Source organism: Engraulis encrasicolus, chromosome 6 (genome assembly GCF_034702125.1).
Source record: "Engraulis encrasicolus isolate BLACKSEA-1 chromosome 6, IST_EnEncr_1.0, whole genome shotgun sequence".
Lineage (NCBI taxonomy): Eukaryota > Metazoa > Chordata > Actinopteri > Clupeiformes > Engraulidae > Engraulis > Engraulis encrasicolus.
This window is the reverse complement of record NC_085862.1, coordinates 50177297-50195179: the sequence shown is the minus strand read 5'-3', so window position 1 is coordinate 50195179 and position 17883 is coordinate 50177297. Positions and strand designations below refer to the sequence as shown.

Genomic DNA, 17883 nt, shown 5'->3' with positions numbered 1-17883 from the left:
GTCATATACTTGAGTGGTTATCATTAAAACACGCGTATCTTCAAATCCATGTAACATTCTGCATGTAACAATAATTTGTAGAGTAACTTGTTTGGAATGTCTTAGTTAGATTGTATTGATATTAATCCTATTTTGTAAGATTTGTAAAGGACACGTTATAACACCATACTTGGTCCTGCTCCCAGCACAAAAAAGATATGATTTGCGAGCTTTGACGCGTGTTGGTCATAATCCATTTTTACTTCAATTCAACTGAAGCTTATCCTGCCATCACTAGCACAGCTGAGGCAGTGTCGAGAACTCTTGGAGGCTAAATATACACTGTGTGCAGAATTATTAGGCAAGCAAGTTTTTGACCATATCATCCTTTTTATGTGTATTTTCCAACACCTGTAGGAACATGAAAACCCATTGGATTTAGTATTGCAGGTGATGCGCATTTGTATACAAAGAGAGAGTGTGATGATGATCTAAGGAGCCCAGCACCCTTTATAAGTTAGCATAGTTTTCCTCTGGGAAAATTGGCCATGACCTCTTGAGCTGTACTGCATTAATTACACATTTGACATTTCAATTAAACCACAACAAGAGTGTGGTGTGGCTTGACTTTCTCTCGGCTTCATTCATTGCCATGAGAACAAGGTCAGAGAGCGATTTTTGTAGGAAATCACTGTTTCAACATGTGCTTCAGTGTCTTTGCCATCAGCGACAATGGGTTTTTGTGATACAGCTGAAACAATAAAAACCTAGCAGATTTATGTAGCGCACATGCCCACATGACTAATTTCTAACCAGAATGCAGTCATTTTAAAATTAAAAGTGACAGTGAAAGCCTACCTGTGAAACTCCAACTCCCATTGTCATTGTGACATAGCACACAAGTGCACACTGCACACAACGAAATTACACTTATGCCTCACCCGTGCAAGGGGGCAGCCCCCAGTGGTATCCCAAGGGAGCAGTGCAACGGGGACTGTACCATGCTCAGGATACCTCAGTCATGGAGGAGGATAGGGTAGAGTACTGGTTAATTACTCCCCCCACCAACCTGGCAGGTCGGTAGTCGAACCGGCAACCTCCGCTTATCCATGGCTGCCCAAACTGGGTCAGATTTGATTATCCCCAAGGTTGTGACGCTACCGAGACAGTCACTGTGTGTACTGTGTAAGCTGTGAATACTTGAAGCTGTATCTGTATCTCCCCCCCCCACCGCTCTCTCGATTCCCTGTCAGAAGCAGCAGCGGAGGCCGAGTCGGAGGCTGCTTCGTGCTGTGCGGATGTGTGTAAGGAGCAGGTGGTGTTCACGGAGCCTAAGGAGTACTCCCCGGGCCTGCAGCTGTACTGGGCCTCCTGCGCCCGCAGCCTACCAGACATGGCCCAGGCCCTGGCACACGGGGGAGAGGTCAACTGGATCAACGCAGACGATGACAAGAGGACGCCGCTCATCATGGCTGTGCAAGGGGTGAGGAGACGGGAGGTGGGGGATGGGAGCAGGGTGTGTGGGTATGTGGATGTGTGTGGGTGTGTGTGCATCATTTGTATGGTTGGTAGTCATTAGTCAGCTGGTGTGTGTCATTTGTAGTTGTAGTTGGTCTACCCTGTGCAATTATTGTCTTATTGCCATTCTTAGATATGCCATTCTGTGTGGCACTTCAGCAATACACCTTTGCTAAAGCTGTACAGTAAAAATAAAGTTTTTAAAAAAAGCTCTTCAGTAATATATGGTACAGTAAGTCGAACAAGCTCTCATTTGAAAACTGCTTGGATTGTTCAGATGTTCTCTTGGTTTTCTCAGTCATCTTCCAACCATCCACCTGATCGATGTGTGTTACTGTCATCCTTCAGGGCTCTCTGGTGACGTGTGAGTTCCTGCTCCAGAACGGGGCGAGTGTGAACCAGCAGGACGTACACGGCAGAGGACCCCTGCACCATGCCACCATCCTGGGCCACACGGGGTAAGAGGCTCCCCTCACGCGCACCAGCACACCGAGGGGAATGAGATGTTTGAAAGTATGACCGTGTGCTGCGCTTTTGTTGTTTGGAGAAACCCGAGCTCTCCACAAGTCATTGATGTCCTTGGAATAAAACAACTATCTGGACGTAACCACATTAGTGAGGCGCCATTAGTCTTAAAAATGTGTGCGTCGTATCTGTGGTAGCCCCATAATGCACGCCATACCATCTGAGGCTCGCTGTAAGTCATTGAAAGGTTAATTACCATGGTATTACTCAATTATGACAAAACATGCCTTTAGTAATGTACTACGACTCGGTTATTGCCATTCTGGTAACAACAAATTTATAGCGGTGTGTTTTAACGGGTTAAATCGGTTGTGGCAAAAAATGTCTGATTAATAGTTCAAAAAATTCACTGGGACCTTAGAAAAACAAAACGGGAGCGTGTTTGCGGACATGCCATTTTATGGTTGTAGCTCTATAACATTTGTAGGTCTGTTGACCGAAACCTTGGTGATTAAATGGACAACAAGAATTTAAGTGTGCAGACATTTTTCTTTCTTTGTGCAGCAGCGTATGTGTAACATGAGACGTCCTTCCCCACAGGCAAGTGTGTTTATTCCTAAAACGAGGAGCCAATCAGAACGCTGCAGACATCGATGACAAGACGCCGCTAACCATCGCGGTGGAGGCGGCCAACGCTGACATAGTCACGCTGTAAGTGTGTCTTTTACATTACACTACACTTACTGTATCTGACGCTTTTTATCCAAAGCGACTTACAGGTATTTAGGTAAAGGGTATTGGTTACAGTCCCTGGACCAATGTGGGGTTAGGTGCCTTGGCCAAGGGCATTTCAGCCGGTGCTGGTAAGGATGGGATTTGAACCTGCAACCCTTAAGGCCAGTGCTCTAACCATTGAACCATGGCTGCCCAATGTCTTAGCACAGCTCATACTCCAAAGCCCATAGTCCCTGACCCTGTGCATAAGCTTTCAGTAATACATGTAAGGTGGGAATATTTAATCCAAGGTGGAATAATGAGGAATCACCACAAACTGATTACTCTTCACTCTGGAACTAACGATGTGTTATGTGAGTGAATGTAATGTCCCAAAATTAAAAGGAGATTCCTCAGTCTCCTTCTGCAATCACACCAGTGCCATAAGACATACTGTACCTGTTACTTTACCTCTTCCTGACCTCTGCAATCATTTTGAGCTCACTGAGATGACCAAAATGCAACCCACTCCAAATCTGATGTGATTATGAGCAGTGTTGCACCGATACCAATACCAGTATCAGTCGGGGCACAGATGCTGCACTAAAATGGTGGTTTCGGTATCGGCAAGTACCAACAAATAGGGCACCGATACCATTTACAGATGCTCGTATGACACTTGAACGCAGGCTTGAACTTAGTTGTTTTATATCAGAGGTATTTAAAAGTATTAAAAATCACTTTGTACAGTAGTCTTTTTCCTGTTTCGCAAAGGTAGGCAGCTGTCTCACAAAGCCATGATAGCAATGATGTTACATCCAAGTAGTAGCCTATGCAGCTCTTCATATACTGTATATAAATATCGGTATGGTATCGGTATCGGCCGATACTGCACAGTCGGGTATCTGGTATCTGCATCCGGGTCAAAAAATGGTATCGGTGCAACACTAATTATGAGCACAGATCAACTTTTTTTATCAACGCATAACTTTGACCATGCCTAGGCAAATACGAGTCAATCAAACCTGGTTCTCCCTTTTCTTCGATTTTTCAGCTACAGCAAGCCAACTAGAATGTAACTCGAAGAAAAACACAGATTACATGCTTACTTAACCATGAACAGATATGTTGTCGTTTCTGGGAGCGCACACTGTTCTAAGAAAGAGAGGCGCTTTTGGCTGCAAAAAAGGATGAATTTGTAATGCAGCGTAATTTAATCAACCTTCTCTTTTTCCATCTTGCCCTCCCCCCTCTCTTCTTTCATCCATTCTCTTCTTTCATCTGTGTCTCTCACTTTTAAACTCCTGTTTCTCTCCTCTCACACACCTCTCTCTCCTGCCCCATTTTAGTACCAGAATTTATTATGTGGGGCAGCCATGGCCTAATGGTTAGGGAGATGGTTTTGAGATAAGATTTCAGAGTCAAATCCCACACTCCCTACACCTACATCCATGACTGAAGTTCCCTTGAGCAAGGCACATAACCCCACATTGGCCCTCATTTATCAAAGCAGCGTACGACGAGAATCGTACGTACAGTGAGTCCAATATGTATTTGATCCCTTGCTGATTTTGCCGGTTTGCCCACTAATAAAGACATGATCAGTCTATAAATTTATGATAATATGTATTCAAACATGAAGAGACAGAATATCAAAAAGAAATTCCAGAGAATAACTTAAAATAATATATTTTAATTTATTTGTATTTAATTTAGGCCAATAAGTATTCAACCCCTCTAGCTAAAGAAGATAAAGTGATTTGTGGCGAAGTCCTAGTTGTCTAGCACTGAAGTCAGATGCTTCTTTTAGTTGATGACAATGTTTGTGCATATAGTAGAACATATTTTTGCCCATTTTCTTTGCACATTATCTCTAAAACATTAATAGTTTGTGGCTGTAGCTTGGTAAATGGGAGGTTCAGTTCTCTCCATAGAATTACTATAGGGTTAATATTTGGAGACTGTCTAGGCCACTTCACGACTTTAATATGCTTCTTATTGAGCCACTCCTTCGTTGCTTTGACTGTATGTTGTGTATTATTGTCATGTTGGGAGATCCAAAAATGACCCACCCTTCAGTGTAGTGGTGGAGGGAAGGACGTTTGCACATAGGATTGCACATTACATGTCTCCCTCCATCCATTCGTTGACGATGTGAAGTTGTCCTGTGCCTTGGCCAGACAAACACCCTCAAACCATAATGATACCACTTTCATGCATGATGGTGAGGAGGGTGTTTTTGGGATCGTAGACAGCAGTACTCTTTCTCAAAACACATTGAATTGTGATAATGCCAAACAGCTTGATTTTGGTTTCATCTGACTACAGCACCTCCTTATCATATCCTAAACCAGTCTGATGTCCGTTGGCAAACCTGAAGTGGGACTGCACAGGTTCCTTCTGAAGTAGAGGTACCATGTGTGCACTACAGGATTTTAAACCTCTGTGGCATTAAGTGCTACCAGTAGTTTTCTCAGTGATTTTGGTCCCAGTAGCTTTGATATCATTGCCTAGTTCATCCCGTACAGCTCTAGGGTGATTTCTTTCTGTTCTCATGATTATCAAATCCCTACAAAAGGTCAAAATCTTGTATAGAACCCCAGACAGGCTGATGGATAGTCATTTTGTATTCCTCACATTTTGGAAGAAATGCATCAACAGCTGGGTCATTAATACTCTTTCTTGTGGCTTTGCAGCCCATTTAATCTTTGTTCAGGTCTAAAATCGCGTCCCAGATATCATTTGACCACTCTTTGGTCTTTCCCATGCTGGTGAGGTTGGAGTGTGACTGATTCACTCATACTATGGACTGATTCTGCTGATTCAATGTGTCTTTTATGCATGTTAGTATGTACAGGTGTCTTTAATTCAGATGACAAGTTGATCGGAAGTGCCCATCTGGTCTGTGGGCCCGGAACTGTAATTAGTTGGCAGGGGATCAAATACTTATTTTGCTCGATGAAATGGAAATAAATTAATATATATTCTCTTCAGTTAATTTCTGGATTCTCTTTTTGATATTCTGTCTCTCCATATTAGAATACGTATTATCATAACATTTATTGACTGATCATGTCTTTTTTAGTAGGCAAACCAACAAAATCAGCAATTTTCTACGACCAGTTGGCATTTATCAAATCTCATCGTAAGCGCAGGAAAGATGAAATCCTACGACTGCTCTCAGACGGTGTACGCTGTTTTCAAGTTGGACTTGAGATGACTATGATCATCAACTTGAGCAGCAGTTGTAGCGCATCAACTCATTATCATAAATATGTGACCTACATAATTACAAAATGTTTTTACATTGTATATTTTGGCTATAAGTCAACTTCTACCTGTTTGAATTGGTCCACCCTTCCTGGGAGCGCTGCGTTAATTTGGCATAGGTCAACAACTGCAAGAGACTTCTAATTTGTGATTTGACGTGATGTGTGAATAATTGTGCAATATATAGCCTCGTATTAATGTGCCTTCAGTCGTGGAATCAATGGATCGACGTCCCTTCTTTTTAACAGCTGGGAGTTCAGGCGCACATCAATCAATACATACAGTAATAATCTCCTGGTTGAGTTTCGCCATTACGCACGACTATCTGAATACACACCTGACACGTGTGTGTCCGATAACACTTTATTTAGGTGGCAAAAGGGCAATCCCCTCGAAGGACTGGAGCGCAGGAGAGAAGCAGGGCGCACAAGCGCGAGAAGGACAGCGCACTGGACATGTAAAACTCTCCTTCCCCAACAAATGGGCACTGTTTGCCAGTTTCACGTAGGAACCCTTTCTTGACCTTATTTACAAAAAGGTTCATCATCATATTTAAAAAATATGTATATAATATAATATAATAATATAGATATAAAAAATATCTTCATGATGTCTACTGTAGTCAATCAAACAATTCATTGTAAGTATTTGGAAATCAATCTCTACCCCTTACATATTGAGAACTAAAACACTGTTGACTACTGCTGTTGATTATTTCCACGTGTTATTTTGTTGTTTATCTCGCGTCAAGCCTAATTTCGAGCTGTCAATCAACCAGAAACGTGGATGTTTTAGCCGGTTTGCGTCTCTCCATGTCGCAAACTCAGGGGTGTGGTGTCCTTCCCTCCGTTTTAGAGAAGGTGTGATTATTCTAATTACGATGATTTTCAGACGCTGGATTTATCAACAGCCGCTCGCTCTTACGATGGAATTGGAGAGGTACACATGTTTAGTAAATCTCACGTGAGCTTCGTCGTACGACGAGATCTGCGCTCATTTCTGCGATGGTTTCTACGCAAGTTTGATAAATGAGGGCCATTGTCTCCAGGGACTGTAACCAATACCCTGTAAATAACTAAGTCGCTTTGGAGAAAAGTGTCAGCTAAGTGTAATGTAAAGTAATTATATTTCCCTATGTTGTGTTTTAAATATTCCACTTGCATGCCTGCACTGAATTCAGTTGTTTTCAATGTCCTTGTGCATTGTGTTAAGTATGCTGCGTACATGTGAATAGTGATAATCAAAGGCTCTAAATTGTGTTGAATTTATTGTATTCTCTCTCTCCCTCTCTACCCATCTCTCTCTCTCGCTCTCTCTCTCCCTCAGGTTGCGGCTGGCCAAGATGAACGATGAGATGCGCGAGGCGGAGGGCCCTTACAGCCAGTCAGGTCAATACTCCAGCGACAGCCCCACTGAGATGCAGTATAGGAAATGCATGCAGGAGTTCATTAGCCTGCAGCTGGGGGAGCTGTAGCGCCCCCCACAGCACTGCTCACTCACTATAATACACACACACGCACACGCACACACCGGGACTGACGCAACGATACAGACCAGCCAGTAAGCCGTCAGCTCGCTTCAGGCCGAGATCTATGTGCAATAGCCCAGTCTCCAGTTTTTAAACGTGTTCATTTGTGTCAGGTCCGTGGCTTGCGAACGTCAGAGATATACTGTAGGTACAAGCCGATTTGTTTACCTTTTTAAGTTTACCATTTTATTCTAGCTTGACGTCTTCAACCGTGTCGTCGCCCTGTTAGTTCAAGCTGATGGCGTTATTGTTTTGGCAATATGGTGATGTCAAGGAGGAGAGGAGGTTTTTTTGTACATTCCTAATTAGCATTTTATGCAGTGTATATATGTCTAGACTGTGAACAAGGTGAGCCCAAAAGCTTAGATGTTGTCCTACCTGCATTTCAAACAACTTTTACTTTCATGTGCTCTAAAATGTAGCCATATCTTGTGGTTAATTGTTGTTTTTACAAAAAAAAATCACTGAAAAGACGCTTGAGGGAGAAAAAAAATGGTTTAAAGTTTTTATAACAGAAATGGAACAGAACAGCCATCTATGTGTGGACGCTATCGACTATAATTACAAACATGTCTCCCTACACTGGTGAGCAGGCTGGTGAGAGGGCCTGTGTCGGTCAGTGTTATAGTGAAACACACTTTGCACAATATTAGGTGCTAGTGTATGTAGGCACCTTTCAGATGGCATTCCATATACAGTATCCATGTATAATTAATACATAAATGTAAGTAGACACGTCTGTATATTATTATCTATGCATTATATATACAAGATATTATATTCTAGCACTAACTGACTCTTGGCCTCGTCTGGGGTTGGCCCTGTGAGTTCAACCTAAAAACAAAACAAAAAAGATTTCAGAGAGTACTCTCTGGCTTACATGTTAGAAAATATAGAATATAGCTCTAAAGAAATTATTCAGAAGTCTATTATCCAAAATATTTTTATGTTGTGTATGTATGTGTGTCAGCGAACTGTGCCTTAACTTTACTTAGATACTTACAAAAAATATATTTGTCTGCTCTGCAGAGTATAAAAGTAGTTGCCCAAAAGCCATGTTCTATTCCACTTACACGCTATAGAGGGAGAGGGAGATATTGCTTAGATGATGATGTCAGTCAGTCAGTCATCTCCCAAAGCCTTTGTGCTGGTCACATCAGGGAGAGCTGTTGACAGGATCATAGAAGTCATCAAGTCGGTGGGGGTCAGGTAGAGATGGACACATCTCACGTTAAGGAAGTCAAGAACGCAGGGAGTTATCAGGTACAGACAGGAGTCCGAGTCCAGGTGTTTGTTGTGAGTGGGTTGGTGTCAATATCCCTCCTCTAGTGCTTCCTCCAGCCTCATTTGATGTCATCGCAATACGATAAGTTTGTGTTCAAAGTCTTGCAAAAGAAAAACCCCACAATTTAAATGCAAACAAGATATACAGTCCCAGGAAAAAGTTTGTACACCCTTTGAAATTTCTTACATTTCTGTTAAAATTGATCAGAAAACATGGTCTGATCTTCCCGGAAATCTCAAGAAGGAACAATCAGAGTCTGCTTTAATTAATTCCACCCAAACATTTACATGTTATCATATTTTTATTGGTCATAAGGCCATAACATTCACAGGAGAGCAGGGCACAAGTTAGTACACCCTTGCATTAAATAGGTTTGAACCCTCAGTTAGTTGCAATATCATCAACCAGACTTGTCCTGTAGTTGCAGATCAGATTAACAAAACAATCTGTTTGTATCTTGTCTCCCTCTTCTTTAGAGAACTGCCTCTCGTCAGCAAGGTTTGTGGGATGTCTGGAGTGCATAGCTTTCTTGACTTCATGCCATATAATCTCAATTGTTTTTGTCAGGGCTTTGACTGGGCTATTTCAGAATATGTATTTCATTATTATGAAGCCATTCTAAAGTCGATTTGCTTCTAAAGTATGGGTTGTTGTCACATTTCAGGACCCATACTCTTGTGTGCTTCAACTGTGTGACAGACTTCCTCACGTTTTTTCTGTAAAATATCACAATAAATTTGAGTTCATTGTTCCACTGATAATAGCAAACTGTCAAGGACCTGAGACAGCAAGGAAGCCGCATATAATGATGCTCCCGCCACCATACTCAGAAGAGGAGATGTAACCAAGAATAGCTAAAAATGGGATTCATTCTGCCAATCTAAAATGAATGGGGTTTCTGACCAAAAAAATATTGCTGCACCTTTGAGGTTTGCGAAAAAGCATTTATATGCTTCATAGAATTACTTACTGCAAAATATTCTGTAGACCAACGTTGAAACCAAAGTTGAATTGTTCAGGGGAACACACAATGTCATGTTTGGAGGAGAACTGGAGAACCACACCTTCACCAAAACATCATCTCCACCTTTGAGTATGGTGGCGGGAGCATCATTATATGCGGCTACCTTCCTGCCTCAGGCCCTTTTCAGTTTGCTATTATCAGTGGAACAATGAACTCAGAAGTTTATCGAGATATTTTACAAAAAAAAGTGAGATCTGTCTGTCACACAGTTGAAGCACACAAGAGTATGGGTGCTGAAATGTGACAACAACCCATACTTTAGAAGCAAATCGACTTTAGAATGGCTTTATAATAATGAAATACACATTCTGGAATAGCCCAGTCAAAGCCCTGACAAAAAACAATTGAGATTATATGGCATGAAGTCAAGAAAGCTATGCACTCCAGACATCCCACAAACCTTACTGACGAGAGGCATTTTCTAAAGAAGAGGGAGACCAGATACATCCAGATTGTTTTGTTAATCTGATCTGCAACTACAGGAAACATCTGGTTGAGGTTATTGCGACTAACTTAGGGTTAAAACCTATTGAATGCTAGGGTGTACTTACTTATGCCTTGCTGTCCTGTGAATGTTTACATCTTATGGCCAATGAAAATATGATAACTTGTAAATGTTTGGGTTGAATTAGTTAAAGCAGACTCTGGTTGTTCCTTCTCGTGATTTCCGGGAAGATCAGACCATGTTTTATGACCAATTTTAACAGAAAGGTAAGAAATTTCAAAGGGTGTACAAAATTATTCTTGGGACTGTATATTACATAATGAGGGAAACGCCCCCCAAAATTACTCTAGCCTAACTGGCTAGAGTGGAGTGGACTGGAGTGGAGTGTAGATATTGAGATGGCCTTGGTGTTCCGTGAAAGAATGTCTGCTGTGATGCACTTAGTGACCAGTAGAGGGGGGTGGAGGAGAGGTAGTCATGCCCTCAAAGTCTGCCGTTTGAGGTGTTCAGCCAGCTTGGCTTTACTTGGCTAGTTATAGAGGATTTATTTAGCATGAGTGAATCGTTTTTGCTCGTGATTTATTTATAACCTTTTTTTTGTTTACTGTGTTTTCCACTGAAGATTTGGTTTGCTGTTCAGATGTTGAATTGCTATTTTGGATATGTGGATGTAGCAGAGAAAACGAATAGGCTATGCACAGTACTGTCTAGTGGCAACCATGTTGATTAATGAGAGCATTTAAACAGAAGCGCATTAATGTCCAAAGAGAGTCTGGATGGTATATAAAAGATCTATTTATTTTTAGTGGCAATAAGCAGTAGATTAGTGTTTCTCAACGGGGGCGGTACAGCCCCCCAGGGGGGTTGTTGGGGAGCCGTAGGGGGGCGTTGAGAAGGATACAGTTAAGAGGAGGCAGCGCTTCGTTGTCATTGGGGGCATTAGTCCATTTCATTTTTTTTATTTTTTTATTTTGTATTTATTTTCTAATTTTTTAATCGTAAGGGGGGCATTGGCGGGCTTATTATGAGGTCCAGGGGGCATTGGGAGGCTTAGGATGAGGTCCAGGGGGCGTTTGTGCAAAAAGGGTTGAGAAACACTGCAGTAGATAATCATGGCTATATTATCATTTTTTTTACTAAACAATTTTATTGTTTTACTTAATCTCAAAAGTTTTAAACATTTTAAAAGAGCATATCAGAATATTCTCACACACACTGGATAGTTGTTTTTTTTTTAGTTTTGTTCTTGTGGTGGATGTCTTTGAAATCAGAGACACCGCAGTGCTGATACAGTATTTGCTGTTTTTTGTTTGTTTTAAGCTCAGTTTGCTGCAACCACCACAATTTCATTGATATCCAAACGAAGCACTTTATAAAACTCCTCACAGGACAGGATGTTTTTTATTCATTTTTCATAACATTTTAGGTTTTAATTTTAATGGCCGTGGTGGTGTAAGAAACAGCAGTACTGGTAGTAATGCAGTTATATTATTAATAGTTTGTGCAAGCGTCCGAGCAGGGTTGTAGTGGAATGTTTATATGGCAATATACGAAGCGAACAAGGGGAGGGCAGACAAACAGTTCAGTTGTTCTGGGCCCAGTGTTGGGAGGGGGGAGAGGTCAAAATTAGGTTCTCATCACATTATTGCGTTGGTGGGGGTCCTCTCGGATGACATTATCCTGGGCCTGGGCAAAGCTGTCAGCAAAACTGTGGCAGTATGTAGGTAGTGTAGTCTGGAGGGGGACTGGAGTCAGACAGGCTAGGCCATGTGTTGGCCAGACAAGCCACACACAGCACAGCACAGCTCAGCTCAGCTCAGCTCAGCACAGCATTTCCACACAGCTCTTCCTAGACTGCCGTCTCCACGTAAACACCTCCTGTCATGTCATGTCACCTCTTCTCTTTTTCTCTCCTCCCTTCCTTCCTCCCTCTCTCTCCTGCCTAATGCTGCTATTCTCTGTTGAGCTGCACTTTAAAACAAAGCATACAAAGGTACGGCTCTCTATACTGTCTTTGTGTGCTGTCTGAGGCATGTCTTTCACCCGCTTGTAGTGTGTGTTTGTGTTTGTGTATTTGTGTGGTGTGCAATAAGCCTGTAGTAATAACTGTCTCTGTCTGTAGTAGTGTGTGCACTTATGTGTTGCTTTATCTGTTGGTGTGTAATTTGTCTGAGAATACAGGCTTATTTAGACGTTAAGGTGTGCGTGTGTGTGCGTGCGAGCAAGTGTGTATAGTTTCTGGAATCGCTTGAAGACCAAGGAGGAATAAAACCATCTGCATCTGCCAGTGGTTTTGAGTGTTTGTTTTCCTAAGTGAATGTTCATGCTCCTCTTTACATGATCCACCTGACCAAAACAAATTCTGAAGGGGAAACGGCAACAGAATAAAGTGCATGTGTGAAGGCATCTTGAGGTGTGTGTGTGTGTGTGTGTGTGTGTGTGTGTGTGTGTGTGTGTGTGTGTGTGTGTGTGTGTGTGTGTGTGTGTGTGTGTGTGTGTGTGTGTGTGTGTGTGTGTGTGTGTGTGTGTGTGCGTGCGTGCGTGCGTGCGTGCGTGTGTGTGTGAGAGAATTCTGTGTGTGTCTGTCTCAGCTACAGTTGGAACTGATTTCTCTCTCTCTCTCTCTCTCTCTCTCTCTCTCTCTCTCTCTGTCTCTGTCTCTTCTCTCTCTGTCTCCTCTCTCTCTACAGGAGATGAAACTTATCAGGACATTTTCCAAGACTTCTCCCAGATGGCATCAAACGACCCCGACAAGTTGAACCGATTCCAACCACATGACTCCTCCAAGCAGTGAGAGAGGGGGAGAGATAGAGAGAGGAGAGAGTCATGGGAGCAGAATGGGCCGGTTGAGACACACAGCACAGGTGTGTGCACACGTGTGTCTTCCGGCACCTTCTGGTGTCTACAGAGAGCTGTGCTCCTGTCTTTACCTTGTTTTTGGGGGGGGGCTTGGATCTCCATGGTGATGATGACTACCTATGATCTGACCTGGATGAACTGCATAAATTATTTTGTACTTTTTTTTCCTCAAGAATTCTGGGGATGTTTTGTTTTTGTGGTTGTATTTTTTTTCCTGAAAACACATCGTATAAGATTGGACATTTCGATTGAGACTTCTAGAGACTGGTGCTCTTCTGAGAGGGCTCCACCATCGCACACATTTCAGGAGGCTTTACGATGTCAATCCTCAGAATGACACAGATCATGTTTTTTTTTTTTTAAGATTCTGAAGCAGGTGTGACGTCGTGCATATCTCAAGATATTTTAAGTGGGAAAATGTGAGTTGAAAATGAACGCTCACCTCCAGTGGGGTTCTGTCCACCAATCAGATAGAGAGATGGGTGCATGAATTGATAGTTTCTCTCTGAACGTTCTGGTGGATTTTACGTTCAGTCAGTTTTTCCCCCCAGCTCTCCGTTCCAAAGGATTGAAACGTGAGAATATCCAGTATTATACCGTTTTGCATAGAGACGGATTACCTAATAGATTTTTAGAACATCATAACCTTGAGCTGTCTACCAACCACTCATGAAACTGGTTGAAATTTGTGTTTGGTCACATTTTACAACATGTTGTCGTTAAGCTCTTTAGAGGGAGAGAAAAGGGAGAAAGGCTGTAAAACATTGACTGAAACCCTGTAGTCAAGTTTCTATGCATAAAAAAAACCTGGTTTTATGGTTTAATAAATAGCATTTTGACCGAACACAGGCTTGCTGACTCACCAGTGGTGGGACATTTGGCGAGTGACATAAATTGACCAAGGCTAAACATAATATATTAAACCTAATCACTCTGCAGTGCATCATCATTGTGGCGGCCTTTTAAAAACCCCATGTTTAAATATTTCAGACGGTATGTGTCTGTATTTGTAGCAAAACTGCCGGTAAAAGCAGAGCAAAAAGCCCTCTGTGTGTAATACCTGCTTTGAAACTAGCCGCAGCTCTCTACATGAACCAGGCAGATAATGTATACTTTATCCCAATACGTCTGTGTCAACCTCTGCCTCTCTCTTTCATCTGTGAAAATTCCTGTGATTATTCTTGGATGTCCTCCAAAAATGTGTGAACGTATGCAAACATGAATCCTCATTGCTCCATAGAGCATGGAGACATGAGGGGTGTACAGCTGTATAGAAGCATATAAACAATATGCATTAGATAGCTTTTTGTTTTTAAATGAAGACTTAGTGGTACTTGAATCATTTAAATAAGCTTGTACGTCTTTATGTTGCTCTTATTTTATTTTATTTTTATTGTAATTTTTTTTGTCGTTCTTCTTGTTTTGTACCGAAACCCCCCCAATACTCCATAATTATCAATATGAATCATGTCATTTTTAAGAGGAATATTATATATAGCAAAATATAGGTCTAAACACAGAATGTTGGACTGGTATTTTCTGTATGATTTTATAAAAGCATTTTTTTCTGTTGGCATTAATGCTTGTGGCTGAGCGTGGGTTTTATTGAAAAGGTGGTTTGCCTGTTATACTCATCTTGGGGCCCCTGAGCGAGCGTAGAAGCTCTTCTTCTGATCCCCAAATTAAGTTATGATCTCAGAGTCGCCCACTGTCCTTACTCCAACCCTTTCCAACAGTACCAGAAGATTATCAAACCCTCCTGAGAATCTGAACCAGGTTTTGTTGGAGCGCTCGGCTCGCGTTCCGTCTTTCTTCCTTAGCTGGCCCGTAATAAGAAGCATATGGAATCTTCTGACAAGTGAGACTGTGCTGCGTAAACACGGCTACGGTGTGTGGTGTGTGCAAGGTTCTCCAGAGCTTCAACGTTATGTCACATGAAAGCGACCCAGTATGACTCATCAGCGCGGTGTCGTATCGCTCTGTTTGATGCATTACTGACCACTTGCTCAGGGTACATACACACCAAAACGTTCCTGTCATTGTGGTCCGACATATTGTTGAAGTCTTAACCCATAACTCTTGTCAGGAAGANTTGAAGAGTTCAGATGCAAAACCCCCTAAGTGCTTTTTCAGAAAATAATCTTAATTAATTTTTATTTTCTACAAAGCTATCAAAATTACATATTTTTATATTTTATTCATGTAATATAACTATTTATATGTATTATCAAGTACATGGATATAAACCAAACCAACAAGTGGGTTCCCTAAAAATATTGAAGTGCAGGTCTTCAGAAATGGAGTTAGGGGGTTTTGCATCTGAACTCTTCATTTGTCTTTAATATTGTGGAGTCTCTGGAATCTCTAGCACTCTAAACTGGACTGATTGTTGATAACCATTGCAGTACCATTTGCAATCTATACCCTTCTGGGGATGCTGGCTCAGTTCAGATAATGGCACAGGGCCACACAGGGATACAGTAACGTGGTAAATAAGCTCTCCTTGTACAGCACTTCATTTTATACCACAGGTTTCTACAGGCTCTGAATATGCTTATGTCCAGGGTGCGATTTGTTGGAAAACCAGGTATATGTTTAAGATTTTAAGCAATATCAATGGAATTACATTGAACTGTGTTTAAAATCGTGTAGAAAAAGTGGTAATATCAAAACCAGAAGGGGGGACAATCCCCCTCACCCCCCCCTACAAATCGCACCCTACTTATGTCTATACTACAGTATTGAACCTGCCTTTACCCAATCACATACACATCTGGTGGAGATGTACGTAATTAGCCTATTTAGCCAGTTCACGTTCAAATGTAGAGTCATCACTCACTCATCTGCTCCCTGATTGGTTAGACAAGATTCTGCATGAGCTAACCATGTCACTCATGGCGGGATTAATGCACAGGCTAGATATGGCTGCAGCCAAGGGGCTCCCACCTGTCAGGGAAAAATTCAATAATTGCAGAAGGTGGTATCTGAAAAAATCTGCCGTGTCAAATAGAGCTTTAAATCTTGTTCATACTTCACTCCACAGTTGGCAGACATGTTATCCCTAATTCCTAGCTCGGAATTAAGATGTGTTTATATAATTTTGTCCAAAAAATGCCTTCCATGGGAGCCTTCCAGCAACCGGCAGCCTAGGGGCTCCGAGCCATCTTGATCCGACCCTGATGTCACTGGAACCAGAGCCAGATCCTCAGTGAAAAAAGACCTGAGGATGCAGGCAGTTGCCTACCGGTAGGGCTCCCCCAAAACCTGCCCTCTGTAGGGGCCCCCAATAGTCAGCCCAGCCATGCTGAATAATACCAGCAAAAAATAATTTATAAGGGCCTCATTTCTATATTTCGCAGAGGGCCTCCAGATGGGTAAAATCGCTGCCAAGAGGTTACCAGGGCATAACAAGGGGAAAATGTTAGGATATAATATGAAAGTGCCCCAATTCCCCCCACGGTGGACTTGTGTGAGGGACTGGTCTGAGCCAGAAATGCTTGGGCCATTTTTTGGTCCCAGTCCAGCCTTGGTCCTTAGACTGATCCTGATTGGATCAGTACATTGATCTGCAGCCGCTTAAGTTTTGGGCCGGTCTCTAAGGGGAAAAAACTGCATTGTCCCCTGAGGACTGTCTGTCTGGCAATCGGAGAAATGCCCTGTATGCCACATTACCAGTCCAGGGCATGGAGGTAGTATAAGAACTGGAGACAGTGAACAAGTCCCGCCCCCATTCATTTCAATGGGAAATGCTAGGCTAGTGAATTCAGCCAAAATTTTACAAATTTTTCAGCTTCCAAGATGGAGTTTCATGGAGCTCACTTCCGACACCAGTTTACTCGGCCAATTACGTGCCACGTAACTGACTAACTTAAGGTTGACCAGAACGCCATATGGAAGAGGGCCATTGGATGCATGGAGGGAGATATTATAAGGTGCCCAACCACAGACCTAAATAGGTCTGTGTGCCCAACACTAAGCTCGTGCACCCTCCAATCATCAAGAGCGAAGTGGCATCGGAAGTGAGCGACTTTGTGAAAATGGCGACGAGGAAGTGCCTTGCTAATCGGCGAAGCTAACCAGCCAAATCCTGACCCCCTGGTCCAGGGCCTTTTCTCAATGCAGAGTGTTCTAGCCTTGCTAGGACGTGAAACGCCAAGTGATTGGATACTCTTTGGTGAACCCTGCGGAGTATCACTTCCTAGCAAGACTAGAACACTTGACATTGAGATGGGGCCCAGGTCTGCTATGGCCCCGGCAGTCAGGACACCAGTGTTATTATTAATATGTGTTAATATGTATTTTGTATCCTGTCATAGGGCCCAAAGATTTCTATTGGCTGCCCTGGACCAAGGTGGTTAGGGGCTTCTGTTGAAAGCTAGTATCCCAAATGACCAACAGATTTGCATGATGTATTTTTTGACAACCAAACACTTCAATCGAGCATCTCCTCAGAAGGGAAAAAAGAGGGCAGCTGAAAGTCGACAGGGGTCGTGGTGAGCTCCTTCAGTTGCAGCAGCAGAATTAGCAGTCTGTCAGCAGCCGCCCGCCCCATCTGTCTGTGTGTCTGTCCACACCGGCTGAGCTGAGCTGAGCTGAGCTTGAGGCTGGCCAGGACAGGATGAGTCGTTTGGTCTCGTCTGCTCTCGTCTCGACTCGCCGGGTTCCTTGCGGTTTGCACCCTGCCGGGAGATGGAGAGGCGCGGCAGGAGCCCCTTTCCCCTTCGTAAAAGAGCTATGTGAGCGAATGCAAGAGGCCAAGCACCATTAATGTCACACGCCAACCACCACATGTCAGG

General features: G+C 42.7%; 1 protein-coding gene across 5 annotated transcripts in view; it reads left to right on the top strand.

The window, feature by feature from the left end:
* LOC134451409 (arf-GAP with coiled-coil, ANK repeat and PH domain-containing protein 2-like) overlaps positions 1 to 14668 on the top strand; it is a 95869-nt gene extending 81201 nt beyond the window's left edge. For 3 of the 5 annotated variants that reach the window (XM_063201858.1, XM_063201862.1, XM_063201857.1), the window contains exons 19-23: positions 1233 to 1462; positions 1846 to 1955; positions 2563 to 2673; positions 7273 to 7334; positions 12919 to 14668. In XM_063201858.1, coding sequence (XP_063057928.1) covers positions 1233 to 1462; positions 1846 to 1955; positions 2563 to 2673; positions 7273 to 7334; positions 12919 to 13022 — 617 coding nt within the window. In that variant the 3' untranslated portion in view covers positions 13023 to 14668. The remainder of the gene's footprint in view (positions 1 to 1232; positions 1463 to 1845; positions 1956 to 2562; positions 2674 to 7272; positions 7335 to 12918) is intronic. The other 2 variants (XM_063201861.1, XM_063201859.1) reach the window with 2 other exon arrangements.
* The last annotated feature ends 3215 nt before the right edge of the window (positions 14669 to 17883 follow it).